A 13,798-nucleotide genomic window follows, 5' to 3' on the forward strand; every position below is an offset into this window, starting at 1 on the left:
TCTTCTGTAGTAGCACAGTTTAGGAAAATTCATTCATAATGAATAAAGCATAACACAGATTTCCTTTTCCAAAGCTTCCCCTCCCATCCCCCACGCTAAATTTTTCCAGTAATTTAAGTAACAGATATACTCTGTTGATAACCCTATTGTGACTAAGCTTGCAAAGGAATATTTGAGATACCAGGACACAGTATCCTCAAGAACTTTGCATAAAAGCTTATGCTCCTGGAAAGCAGACACAAACAAAAGCAATTGTGATATAAATCAGTCATAGCATGTACTGCAACATGCAGTTTAGCTAAACAGATTCATTGTAGACACATATTAGAAACTACTTAAGAATGAAAATTATGCCCTTTTAATTAAGCATAAAATTATTCTCACCCAATATTAGTAATAACATTCCCAAAATCCTTTTAAGTTATTTTTTGCATTTTATTGTAATCAGGTAACTGCACGTTTTACAGCATGGTCACACATTTTATTTTTGCTAGAGTCACAAACACATTGCCTTACATAATGATCTGCATCATTTCTGCTCTATACTACAAAGCCTATGACTGAATACAAAAAAATCTTTTACAAAATAAACTGTTTTGAAGACTACAATAACAATAAAACCGTTTCCAGATAACAGCTAAAATTATAAGGGCATATCACTGTATATTTTTACTGGAATTTCTAAACAGTAAGGAATGAAATAAGTTTAGTATCTGCGACGCTTGTTAGGTCCTTCAAAGTTGCCCCCTGGGTTTCCTCTACCAAAGCCACCAGGTCCACCACTCACGGCACCCACACCACTCATTGGCGGCTGAGGAGTTTCAGAGCCCGTCCTACTAACCAGAGGTGAACCCATCTGGGATGGACCTCCTTGAGGGAATCTCTCATTATGCTAATACAAGTCCATTTGGAACATGCCAAATGCGAGTTACAACAAAAACCACAAGTGATGTTGTCATGGAGTTCAGCAGATAGTCCCGCAGAATCAGGATCACACATAGAGGGAAGAAAGGAGCAATTTAATTAGTTATTATGGAAAAAAGAGCTGGAAATTAGAGTGCTAAAGTTATGCTCCAACTTTGTAAAGTAAATAAAAAATTTAAAACTTTTAAGTATTAAGAGCAACTCTGCTGCTCAATGTAACTTCATCCTTTCAAGCACATCTGAAACAATATTCTCTATGTAACAGAAGAAACAGCAATTTTATACTGAGCCCTATTCTGCCTTACATACAAACTACAACGCTTCTCCCTTAAATTTAGACACAGAAGCACTGTCAAATCAGAAAAAAAAATTTAAAAATTCACCTTTTGTATTTCCCGACACTGCAGGTTTATTTTATTATAGCAATATATATATATATATATATATATATATATATATATATATATATATATATAATATAGCAATATAACATGAAGACTTATATAGCCCCACATCTGTAGATAAAGTGGAGTCATCCTTTTATATGGCATTTCAGGAATCTTTAGTCAGACTTAAAATCCAGTCCAAATAAACTGACACAACTAAGGAGTAACTGGACTATGCTCAGAGTGAAAAAACCTTCATGTGTCTAAAGCTTAACCTGAAATACCAATGTAAAATGAAAATCCAGTTAGTGCTCTACGTTTATTTTGCCTAGTTCTGTGACTAATAATAACAGAAGTATATGTGCTTATGCAGATTTATTAGGCTATAGCAATTAAAACCTTAAACAAAAAAAATATATCTGAGCACTTATAATTCAGCATTTATCCAAGTGTTAAAGAATAGAGCCACAAAGATGACATTTAAAACATTAACTCAACATAAACCAACAAAAGCATAGATATGGTACAATTAAATTTTGAAATAATTCAACGTTCACCTGTTAAGGACAGTTAAGATTTCAGAAGAAATTCCTTCTGTGCAGAGATCTGCATTAACTGCCTAGATATTCAGAGCTCAACAAGAACATTTAAGACTAGCACTTAATATGCCTAAATCACGGAAGAATTCTTCTGAAAGTCTAACTCCAGTACTAGTAGTAAAGCTCAGCAGTTCTAGAGTCTGCTGATTTATTAAAAAAAAACCAAAACTGTAATTTAAAAACAGTATTACATTATATAGTTTTTAAAAATTATACTGAATAAGAAAAAAGTTACTTCAACAGCTGCATGAAGATCTACTACTGCTCTAAAGTACCTTAAAATCTGCAGCACTGGTTCAAAATGGTTTAAAAATTATTTTTAAGTCATTACAGCTTATTAGAAGTGGGTATGAATTTCAACAAACAGCTTATCACATTCTCATGCTGATTTGCACCATTTGACTTTTGGACAAAAAGTCCTCTTTCCAACAAGGAACCCTCATCTCCAGCTAACAAGAAACCTGTAGTAATTAACTACCCACAATAAAGCACAGGGGATAACTATTTTTAAGATCTTATTTTCAAAGTTAACCTATGTTTCAAAAGATTGCAGTGAAACAAAATGACTGCTCCAACTTTTCCCCAAAAGACTTTAAAAAACCCACCTGATTTCAAAAACAAAGCCTGCACAAAGTCTATAAAACATATTCTCCATTTCCCTCAGGGGAACCTGAAACTAACTGAAATCACAGTGCTTTAGCAGAGACCCCTCAAAGGATCTTTAAATTGTCTTACCAACAGCAGCATAAATACAATAAGGCTGTGCCTTCCTGTAGGGGCCTATTCCCCCAATTAGAAAAAAAAGAAAAAAAAATCTGATTTGTCCTGTAGCACATAGAAGAAAATGGAAGTTAGGGGAAAAAAAATTCAAACATGCATTTCGAAGTGTTAGTATATTCTCTACATTTCCATACCTGGAATGACTTTTTGTAGAAGAACAACAGTTTGAGGTAGATACCTTGACTTAGGATACCACTTTTTCTTAACTCTTTTTCAGTGTCCATAGAGTCACAAGAGAGTGTTGCAGAGGTGACCAGTAACACACTCCTCTCCAGCTAAAGTATCTCTGAAAACATTTTTTTATAAAAAGCATCCCTTTCTTTGTGGGAAATGATACAAGTGATACAAGTTGTGTCCTCTGATGTGAAGTCAGATCTTCTACTTTAACTGGTGAAGACCAGACACACCATGTGCTTTCTGCTAAATAAAATTCTCTTTTCAAAATCTCTTTTTCCTCTAAGGAGCAAAGAATTTTGTCTGAAGTTCATTTTACACATTGCTCAATCACAGACAGACACTACTGAGAACACCTATTTAAAAAAAAAATTTAAAACAAACCAGCAGCTACAAAATACTTCTATGTTCCAACAAAACTACAATGGAGTATTTGTATCACACCACCACTACAACCTATCAAACATCTGTGTGCAGAATAATACTGAAAAGTACGTTAAAAATCAGGTTTAAAATTACACAGTTGTTTCTCTACATAAGACATTGCAGCTAGGAAGTGTGACTGGCTATGAGAACAGAGAAAAAATGGCTGCTGCTTTAACTGGTAGTGGCATTTCTGCTATTCATAAAAAATTCCAGGATGTATTAAAGTCATTCCCTAACATACCTGGCCACCAGGCAATATTATTTTCCCTATAATAATGTAAGGGTTATCCCCAACAGCTGTTGGCATACATAATTACTGTCAATCTCATGCTTTCAACACTGTTAGAAATTCAAAAAAACACTGAAGTTGCTTAAAATTGTTTACACAAAGATATCTTCACACTACATAGCTTTCAACATTTAACTATTCATCAAAAACCCCAAAAAGCTAACACAGAGAATTTAGTTCTAAAAAAAAAAAAAAAAACAAACCAGCAAATGCCTAAATTAACAGAATACTCTGGTACAGTGTTCTTTCCACATTTCACAGAAGTGATTTCCTTCTATCAGTAAGGTTTTCCTGACAAGTCGTTCATGCAAAGTTTTGCCACAAGTGCTATATATTCTTCAATTTAAAGTTTGATTACTGATCAAAGAGCTCACCCCATCCGTAAAAGAAGCAGGATTTTTACAGTAATATCAAATAAAGATTTTCCTTTAAATTATCTGCACGAACAAGTTTATCAATTATTTTTTAACATTTTCAAAACATTGTTATTTTCTTACTTGGTGTGAAAATATCTTTGGTAACAAGAATGGGCCATGAGACATGACAGCTATTTAAAGTAATTAAATTTGTGATACGTTACCACTGTTCCATTATCTGGCATCATTGGTGTTCCCATATTTGCAGCTCCATCTGGTCCCATGGAAGGACCAGGACCCATTGCAGGGCCAGGTAAAGTTCCTCTGTTGTTCATATTCATACCCATCATTGGTGGAGGGCCTTGGTTACCAGCAGGTGCTGGGCTAAACGCATCTATGCAAAACAATCTATACTTAGAGCTGTCCTATCTGATTTTTACAAGAATAAACAAAACAATTTACAATATTTAAAAGCCAAATGTACAAAACTTCCAATACTTGAAATAAAAAAAACCAGTATTCTTTGAGACTGTACATTTATCTCAATCATCTGCTTTTAAACATTTTTTCATTGAATTATGTTGCATTACAAAATCTACCTCGTATATAAGAAAATCCTGAACTTGACAGCTAAATATAGCTGTACAGTTTCTGTGCAAGAATTTAAAGTGTTCATATAACATATGAATACCAATATTATGCAACTGTATATAGTGTTACAGTACATTTCTTCTCATGTCAACACCAAAGATGGCACTCAACTTTACATTATTTGTAATACAGCATAAATAAATCTTCCATTTAAATGCAATTTATTATAGTAGAAGTACCAGAAAACTAAGGGAAATTTTGTTAGCACTGAAAGTGACAGAACAGTCTCCACCAAAATTCTGATTCACATTAAGAGGTAGAATGAAAGCTTAAAGACACCTTTTAAGGAGATCATTTAGCTAGAATATTGAGCTAGAAAACATCACTGCTCACTAACACACTCAGCAGGCAGGTAAAATGGCCTTCATAAGTATTTCTCATGTTGGTATAAGAAAGAAGTGTGATTATATAGATCACTTATGTCTATTGTTATGTTTCTCTGTTCCTATGTCTACTTATGCTTCTATTACAAAATGTCAACTTTAAGGCTGGTGGTGATGTACTCCCTCCCCCCCATTCCAACCATTTCCAGCCAGAATTTTGCATCCAAACCTTGCCAATGGAAGAAAGCATGCATCTAGAATCTAGCCTATGTTTAAAGTCATGACAACATACAAGAACATCAACAAATCTGACATGTTGCTAGTTTAATAAACCTGCTCCTTCAAAAATCAATTGTCTCACTACAATTTGAAGTTCTTTAGTAATCAACATATAAATGTATTATTGTAAGCAAGCTATTTAGCACAGATACACTACTCTGACTAGATGCACGTATGCAAACTTGTATGTTTACTTCTTGCCCTGTGAGCAAATATCACAGCAGTCAGTGAAACCACTGCATCCAAGATACCACCACTGCTACAAACACTGAGCTGGGCTTGCTCATACTCATTACGTGAAATGCAAGTTGCTTAGTGAAAACAACCCCAGCAACACAGTAGCACATCATGCTACAAGTTTATTAGAAACCATACAGAAAAAATTCTTGTAATTTTGAAAAAGCAGAACTCATTTGAGCTTAGTAGGGAGAAACTCCCCTGGCCTCACTGAGACATAACAAAACCATGCACAAGTTGGATGCTTCTTAGTTACCCACAAGCATGATCAGTTCATGTAGCAGGTAGAGTACTGTGTAACAACTCAAGATAATCACAACTAAATATGCCCTAAAACTGCTTTCTTTTTTTAGGGTCATCCACTTGGTGGGTAAATATGGAAGGAAATGGAGAGGTCTGAGCTGGCAATATAAGGAGAAATGTTTCTTTTACAAAACTCTACAAGTATTCTGTAATTTAAAAACAGTATTATATTATATAGTTTTTAAAAATTATACTGAATAAGAAAAAAGTTACTTTAATTGTAGTGGCAATGGTAGTGCCATTAAATGGAGCTCTATTATCTTCTATTGGTTTGCTTACCTGTCTAATTAAACTTGGCCAGATGGTATCCTCTGGTAACAGTAACTTAGCCTTTAACTGCAACAGATTTCTTACCCTCTGACAGGTCAACTGGGAAGTGTACAGCAAAGGTGAGTGTGAGGCCCTGCACAGTTTCAGCAAGAGGCCACTGAAATTTCAGCTATCCCTCACAGGTCCTTCTAGCAGACCTTGAGAATTAACCACTTTATTATCCACTCTTTTTTGTGGGATACTGCTCAGTAACAGACACAAAGCAGTCATCCACTCTTCGTATTATTACAATGCACAGACACCAAAAGATTTTTCTGCAGTCTGGAGGACTGAAAAAGCACACTTCTGGTGTCCAAACTGCACATGCCAAGATCTGAGCACAGCTGGCAAGACATCACAGTCTATAATCCTCATCAGTGCAGAGACAGTTTTCAAAACCCTTTTTTTTTTCCCCCAAACTGACAAGTTGATCAGCTGCACCTAGCTTTACAGAGCCAGTTCAGTGCTACAGTGAGGTATACAGCTTTTAACTTGTTTGCCACAGAAAACAACACAGAAAATAAATGGTCTTGCACAAGTCAGCCCAACACTAATTAAATCTGTCACAAAGGTACCTTGCTTTCTACTAATGTTATGTGGGTTATTTCCATTACTGAAGATACACCATCTCTACTGTGTCCCACATGATGGAAAGTAGTAAATGGCAGACAAAGGCCACTTAAAAATAAAGTTGCAACTCTACTCTTGAGAAAGGATGCTAAAACCAACAACTACAGGTCTACTATTTAAAGATCTACTGCAGGGGTTTTTTTATTTGTAGTGGTTAATGGACTGGAGAAAAAAAAAAGTCTCTACAGTGAGCTAACCTAAAATCCAGATAATCTGGAAACAAACACTCCTCACGTATTCATTATGGGTATCTTTCCCTTTTTAGAGTAGCAGATCACTACTAGATAAATTTTTGGAACTACACACTTATTTATGAAAAAATTTGTATGTTTGTATGAAGTTTAAAATCTCAAGTTATAGCAGGAAGTTCACAAAGTAAATCTATGATGACCATAATTGTTAAGCATTAAAATCTGACAAGAAGAGGGCCGTGAACTGATTTCTATAAATACCCATTTAAAATCTGTACATAAAAAGTGTGTCTTGTGGATCTGGTCAACTGGCATTAGTAGTTTCCACACAACAAATATTTATGAAATCTCCTAATTAAATGAAATTTTCAAGTAGACTGCACTCATATGCAGTACAACTATAAAATGAAAAAAAAAAAATCTTCAAAGTTTATACTTCAGCTACTATTTGTAAATAACCTGACACAGTCTTCTTTTAGAATTATTATTTAAAGCTCTTTATCTCCACTGAAAGAAAAAAATCCATTTGTATTTCAAAACTGTAAATGTCTCTCAGTTCATAAGTAAATGGTGAATAATGTATTTTAAGCCCTGGACAGAGTAGATTCATTAGTCTACAAATTCACATTACTCAAAAGGTCAGGCAACAATGTTTTGTATATACTTTCAAGTTTAAATTATACAAAAATAGTAACTTTCCTTAAAATAATAATTTTCATTTGTTTCAATGAACATCAGGAAGCTTCCAAGATATATATACTGACAATTACTACAGTTTACTCAGTTTGTTTGTTATTGTTTTGCATGCTTTTACGAAATACTGTGAAGTTTCATTCTTGTTTAATAGCAGATATTCTGGTTGAGGGGGATTCCAAACTGTTTCAGCCTGCATATATAGACCAATCACTAATTATTAAGAATATACTCCTGCAGACTTCATAGTACAGGCAGTGACAATGTTTTAGGTCACAAAAGTGAACTGAGAATATTTGCAAATACACAGTTGCAGTGAACTAGTAGAACACTAATAACATTATTATTTATCTTTTGTCAAGTCCAAGAACTTACCAGTTTTAACCCCTACAACATCATTTCACTGCATGCAATTACAGTCTCAACTTCTCTGAATAGGCAGTCTCTCCAGAAGAATGCAAAATAAAGAAGAACTTCCTATTAAGAAAGTAGCAGATTATTTCCAGAGCACCACCTTCCCCTGCCTTTTTGTTTCTGTTAAATTGCATATCATATTTTCCTCTCACAGGTAGTCAAACAATAAAGATACACACTTGGGAAAAAAACAGGTGTCTGGAAGCAAAATATGTGAGATTTTTTTAACTTCCTAATACTGTTTAATTCTTTTTACCAGTAGCTGTCACTAATTAATAGTGCTTGAGTAACATGTACAGTCCCAAAGAAAAATTCTTTTTTTTTTTTAATATTACATAAGCCTTTATCCTTCAGATCCCTACCTCCCATGTTTATTGCTCCACGAGGACCCATATCACCCATTCTCATTTCCTGTTCTCTCTGAAAGTAAACATATTTTTCATGGTCAACCTATCATTCTTAGAACTTAAAAACATTTCCATTTACTCCATGAAAATAAAAATTTTCAAGTTTCAAAAGCTTCCACTGAATATAAAATGTACAAGGAATAAAATTAACTATAGTCCCCTGTTTTTATAAAATCAAATGGAATAATAAGTTCCATATAGCAATTCTATAAATTTTTGTATAATGCTAAAGGTTCAATATTACAAGTTAAAGTATCAAATGCAGCAGTCGAATGTTCTCAAAGAGCTGTATGATCAGCTGCAAATGAATCCATTTTCACAGAGAGCTTTTCATTAATAAGCAGCAATATATTTATATTTTAACTAATAAAGAAGTCTTACTACAACACTGCTGCAAGGCCGAGGTTCACAACTCAAATATACTTCTGCTGATTGAAAACTAAGCTTAATGTGTTGTATTATGGTATTTGAACTCAATTTGCCAGCTCATCTTTGTTCAAATAACTGACCTTACTTGGCGTTGGTACATTTTTTGATAAATTATCTCATGCATTTGCAATGTCAGTTCAGATACTGACCATCCTTTCAAAAACAGCACAAAAAAGAAGCATCAGCATGAACTCCATTTGCATGTCATATGCATTTATACTAAAGAGACAAATAAAAGGTCAAATTGATTCAGATTCAATTGATGCTCAGCCATTCAACAGCAAAAGAGTTCTGACTTCACAGATCATGAACCACGGCCTGCTCAGAAAATAGTACCCAGAATGGCAAAAATCATAACTTACAATGAAACAAAATACATCTATCAAAGGTAATCCAAGGGATTTTAGTATTACTATTTATATCAAAACAATGAAAGAGAAACAAATTCATAGTTCAAAATAAAAACTGAAACTGTTACCAACATTTTTTTGTTAATTTTCTGCAAGACTGTTAATGAATATTGCACTCTTCAGTGAACACAAGTGTGCTAAGAACAAGCATATGCAAAAAAAATTTACCTGACTCTGAAAATCACTTCACTTATGATTAACGAGCATGAGTTCAGATGCACTTTGAAAACAATTCCATATATTAGGCAACTGAATCAGTATTTTTACAGTTCCACAGGATTCCTTTTCATTCAGTCATGTTTGGGATTCCAAACATGAGTCTTCTGTCTTCACACACGTAAAGCAGACACCAACATTTGACATAAGGAGTCAGTTTTCTAAAATATTCTGGTATGGAGAACTGTCACATGATACCTGACAAAAGGCTCTCATGTCATTCACTTTGTTCCCAGTTACTCATATTAACCACAAAAATGAACCTAACCTAAGAAGACTGAACACTATTTTTGATGGCTTAGTGTGGTGAGGAAAAGTGAGGCTTTGTAGCTCAAGACACAGGCAGCATTAAGGTCCAGCTGTGAACAGCCATTCATGAACACTAAAGAAGGACCTCTTCTTCTGACCCTAGGACCCACAATTAAACCTATATAATAGAACATCCAACTGCTTTGTTAGATTTTTAACAGTAATGTAAACTGACATTTCAAGTAAAATCAGCAGTTCTGTTAGGATCAATCATACCCACAAACTGACACCAACGATTTAGTCACAAAATCAGCATACAACCATGCTGGTATTAGTCTGCTTTTACACTTCAGCCCTGAAGTGAAGAAGCAGAAGAAAAAAGTGGTAGATTATCCTTAATGTCAAACCCCAGCCCAAGAGACTAGAAAAACATCATGGCTATCAGTTTTCATCAATCAGACCATGTGCATATGTGCCTGTGTGAAAACAGGACATGCCACAAACATTCAGGATACCTTTAGCGACAAGGGAAAGTATCACATTTTTAATTACTGCACATAACTTAGTTGATGCATCTCAGGTGCAACTGCCAAGTTGGTGGGTAGGTTTTTTAATGCAAAATATGCCATATAAAGCAGAGACTAGTATAATACCAGCTAGATAAGGATGTTAAATACAGAACTATAAACATGTACTAGTTAACAAAGGACAGAAGCACTGACAAGCTTAAACATACACATCTTTTTAAATGAAAAACACACTACACTTCCTTCTAGCAAACAGCTGCTTTTACTAGTCTTTAAATGTTACCAGTTCTTCATTCAACAGGAAGCATAACAAAAAAAGAGGAGCATAACCTATAATTTTTAGGGGTTTTTCTTTTTTTCTTTTTTTCTTCTTTAGTAACAAAAAAATACCAAGTAATCATTTGCCATTTTGTAGCTTTAACTTTGGTGTTAATATTTCAACGTGTAAAAAACATTTCAGCTAAAGTCAAGATCCATATACGTGCCTTATAGTGTCTGCTGCCCATTGATGTACCAACATGCCTACAAGAATGACTGCTATTCTGACTGTTGCACATTCATAACTTCTGACATTCTTTTCAATTTTCAGCATGAATAAATTCTTCTATTCAGTTAACATGGAACTCACAATTTTAAGATAAATCCCCTATCAGAAAATACGACATTTCAAATGTTAACTGATAAAATTAATATTACTTACAATAATAATAATGCAATTAAATACTTGACATATTAACTATGAAAACACATACATACATAATTTGGCAAAACCTGTTATTTGCAGTATTCCAGACAGTAACAAAAATTCAGTCATATCCCTCACATATCATGTCCTACATAGCTATTTATTAGGTGAGCAGGTAAGTTAGATTAACTATTCCATGGGTTTTACCCAAAATATGGCAGAGAAAGGAATACCAACTGGCAGTTACAACAGAGTAACCGAACCAGTGCTGGTTGATACTCCAGCCCACCTGAGAGCTTTGTTCTTGGATACTCAAACCCTCTTGCAGAACATAACTATGTTCACATTACCTTCTCAGAGCTTCTTTTCCTCACTAGGTAACTGCCCATTCTTCTTCAGTACCTTCCCTGAAGCCACCCATAACTACTCATAAAAGGAAGATAAAAATGAGCAGCAAAGTAGAGGACTAAACTTTTACTAGAGAAATGGACTGGGAGGCGATTAAGAACCTCTGAAGTCACCTGGTACCTGGGAAAACAACTTAAAACTGGAAGAGAACAAGAAAAATGGATGATAGGCAATTATAGGGGGACAAGAAAGCTGTAAAAGAATGCTTAGTAAAGTGCAATTTAAGCTTCGGGAAGATTAAAACCCCAAGCAATACACAACTAAAAAGAAAGGAAGACAAGCAAAGAAATACATCATATTGTAAAATGGTAATTCTTTACATAACTCCAAAGTTTTCCAAATTCTGTTGCAGGATTCTTGTATAACACTTCAGAGCTCCCTTATGAAAAACAAACAAAAATAAAACCCAAGAAGCTCTGATTCTCCCGAGTAATTTCCTTGATGGCAACTACAGCATTGTACAAATTATTTTATATACAGGCATTAGAAATGAGATTTCATCCCAATTCCAACTCCTTTTGGTGTCCACTGTATAAAGTATACCTACATAGAAATACTGAATAAAACTAGATTTCAAATTACATATTACTTTGAACATTTAATATAGTATGGATTCTCTGTCTTTTGCGGGTATTAGAATTTTACAAGTATTTTTTGAGCATTCAAAGAAACAACATTCCTACACCTCAGTCACCATTGATACCAGTAGCCTAAGTACACAGAGAACTGCCAAGATGATTTTTCTCCTTTTTTGAAAAAATACGTTAGTATATTTCTAAATCCACTCTATAGAACCATAAAGCTGTTTAGAGAATACACCTAAGAATTGATACAGGAGAATGTGCAATCAGATGCAATTCTGTTCTAAGATTGAGAATAAAAATATAAGTAGTTACAAAACTGTTTTCCTAACTAACCTTTTTTTTTCCTGGAAACAGGCCCTTATTACAGCAGCCACAAGAGAATGAAAAATCTTTTCTCCAAATTATATAATAATGGCAACAAAAGTGGCAGAAAATTACAATGGCATGTAGTACTTTAGACAAGCAAAAAGCAAGTTACCAACAGAAGTATTAAGATGATAGGACAGTCTTCAAGCATTCATGGCCAGGAGATACATTTCTCCAGGAACAGGACTATTCACTCACCTTTCAGTTAAGGAATGGTGGCCAAAATAATGGTAAGACAACATCAAAAAAATCCCTTATTAAAAAACATAAAAGAACATTCAGCCCTATAAACTCACCCCTTGCACATTAGAAATCAGTGACTTTAGTACCTTTCTAAGTTGCAGAGCAAAATGTAATTCACAGTACTATTGATTCTCACCTGTTTTAATGACCATGAAAACCAAATTCTGTTTTCTTGCAGAGTTCATAATTATCAGAAAAGGTAATAAATTTCTGTACCTCTTACTAGAATTCACAACCAAATGAACACTCTAAAAGGGAGTTAAGATCTTTCTAGTTAAAGAAAAACTATTTCCAAAGCTTCTCCTAAGGAGGTCCCTTAAACCTTACGTTAATCTACTGGAAAATGCATATAAAAATTATATAAAATTGATGCTTTTGCAGTGAAACTAGAATCTGGGAGATGCTTTTGACTGTGCATTATTATTCTTTTCCTTGGAATATCTTACTCTTCATGCCAATGAGTAGCTCACTCTTAACTATGAAGTTAAGGTGCCAGTGAGCTGAAATAATAAAACAATAAAAAATAATATGCCTTCTCTTCCACCCACAACTTCTCACCATTCCCTCTTCATTTCATCCATTAATGAATCTGTATGTATGATCTGAAAGTTAACATTATCCCCATGTAGTTCATTTTATTCCATCACATCCAGTAATATTAAATAACTTTGAATGAAAAATACTGATCTTCTTTAAAAATGAAAGATTTCTGTCTGTTCCTGCACACTGCAACGTAACTCCAGACCTAATGCTTCTCTGAGCTGGGCATCATACTAGATGATGATCTAAATCTCTCATCTAGAGATCTCTTCCAGCCTAAAATACTTAAGAATTCTATCAACTGAATGATAGCTCTCAAAGTTGCACAAGCCAGTATGTTTAACTAAGTAACAACTAAAGAAAACATAGCTATAAAACATCCAGCAAACAGAAACTACACAGCTGTTTTTAATTAGGAATTCTAATGAAAAAGATTTCATTAGATTTAATAACTGCCAACAGAATTTATCTTTAAGAAAAACATTCCAGCAGGGTTAGAGCAGATAGCTGAAGTCAATTTCCTCCCTGATGACTCAAGCAGTGAATAAAGTTGATGGAGATAACCAAGTTACACCACCAAAAAACCCCATATACATTTAAAAACCCACTTTTTACTGATGTGATAGGAATATACACTACATAATATGCAGCTACATAAGCTGCAGTAGATGCTACAAGTTGGAAAAACATTCCTCATGGTAGCAGTAATGATAACTATAGCTGTTAACAAAAAAATATATTTCCTGTATGGAAAAATGTTTTATTATTAA

General features: G+C 34.2%; 1 protein-coding gene across 14 annotated transcripts in view; it reads right to left on the reverse strand.

The window, feature by feature from the left end:
- Nucleotides 1–13,798, reverse strand: part of PSPC1 (paraspeckle component 1) — a 63,265-nt gene that overhangs the window by 24,085 nt on the left and 25,382 nt on the right. For 6 of the 14 annotated variants that reach the window (XR_011724181.1, XR_011724180.1, XR_011724183.1 and 3 more), the window contains exons 7-8: nucleotides 8,327–8,384; nucleotides 4,159–4,328 (exon numbers count right to left, since the gene is read on the reverse strand). The exons of 6 other annotated variants lie outside the window; for them this stretch is intronic. Coding sequence is in view for 1 of the 8 variants with exons in the window: in XM_071735200.1 (XP_071591301.1) it covers nucleotides 707–892; nucleotides 4,159–4,328; nucleotides 8,327–8,384 (414 nt within the window). In the remaining 7 variants the exon portion in view is untranslated. Of the gene's footprint in view, nucleotides 1–414; nucleotides 893–4,158; nucleotides 4,329–8,326; nucleotides 8,385–13,798 lie in introns of those variants that run through there. 2 more of the 14 variants (XM_071735200.1, XR_011724188.1) reach the window with 2 other exon arrangements.

Source organism: Heliangelus exortis, chromosome 1, assembly GCF_036169615.1.
Source record: "Heliangelus exortis chromosome 1, bHelExo1.hap1, whole genome shotgun sequence".
Classification (NCBI taxonomy): domain Eukaryota; kingdom Metazoa; phylum Chordata; class Aves; order Apodiformes; family Trochilidae; genus Heliangelus; species Heliangelus exortis.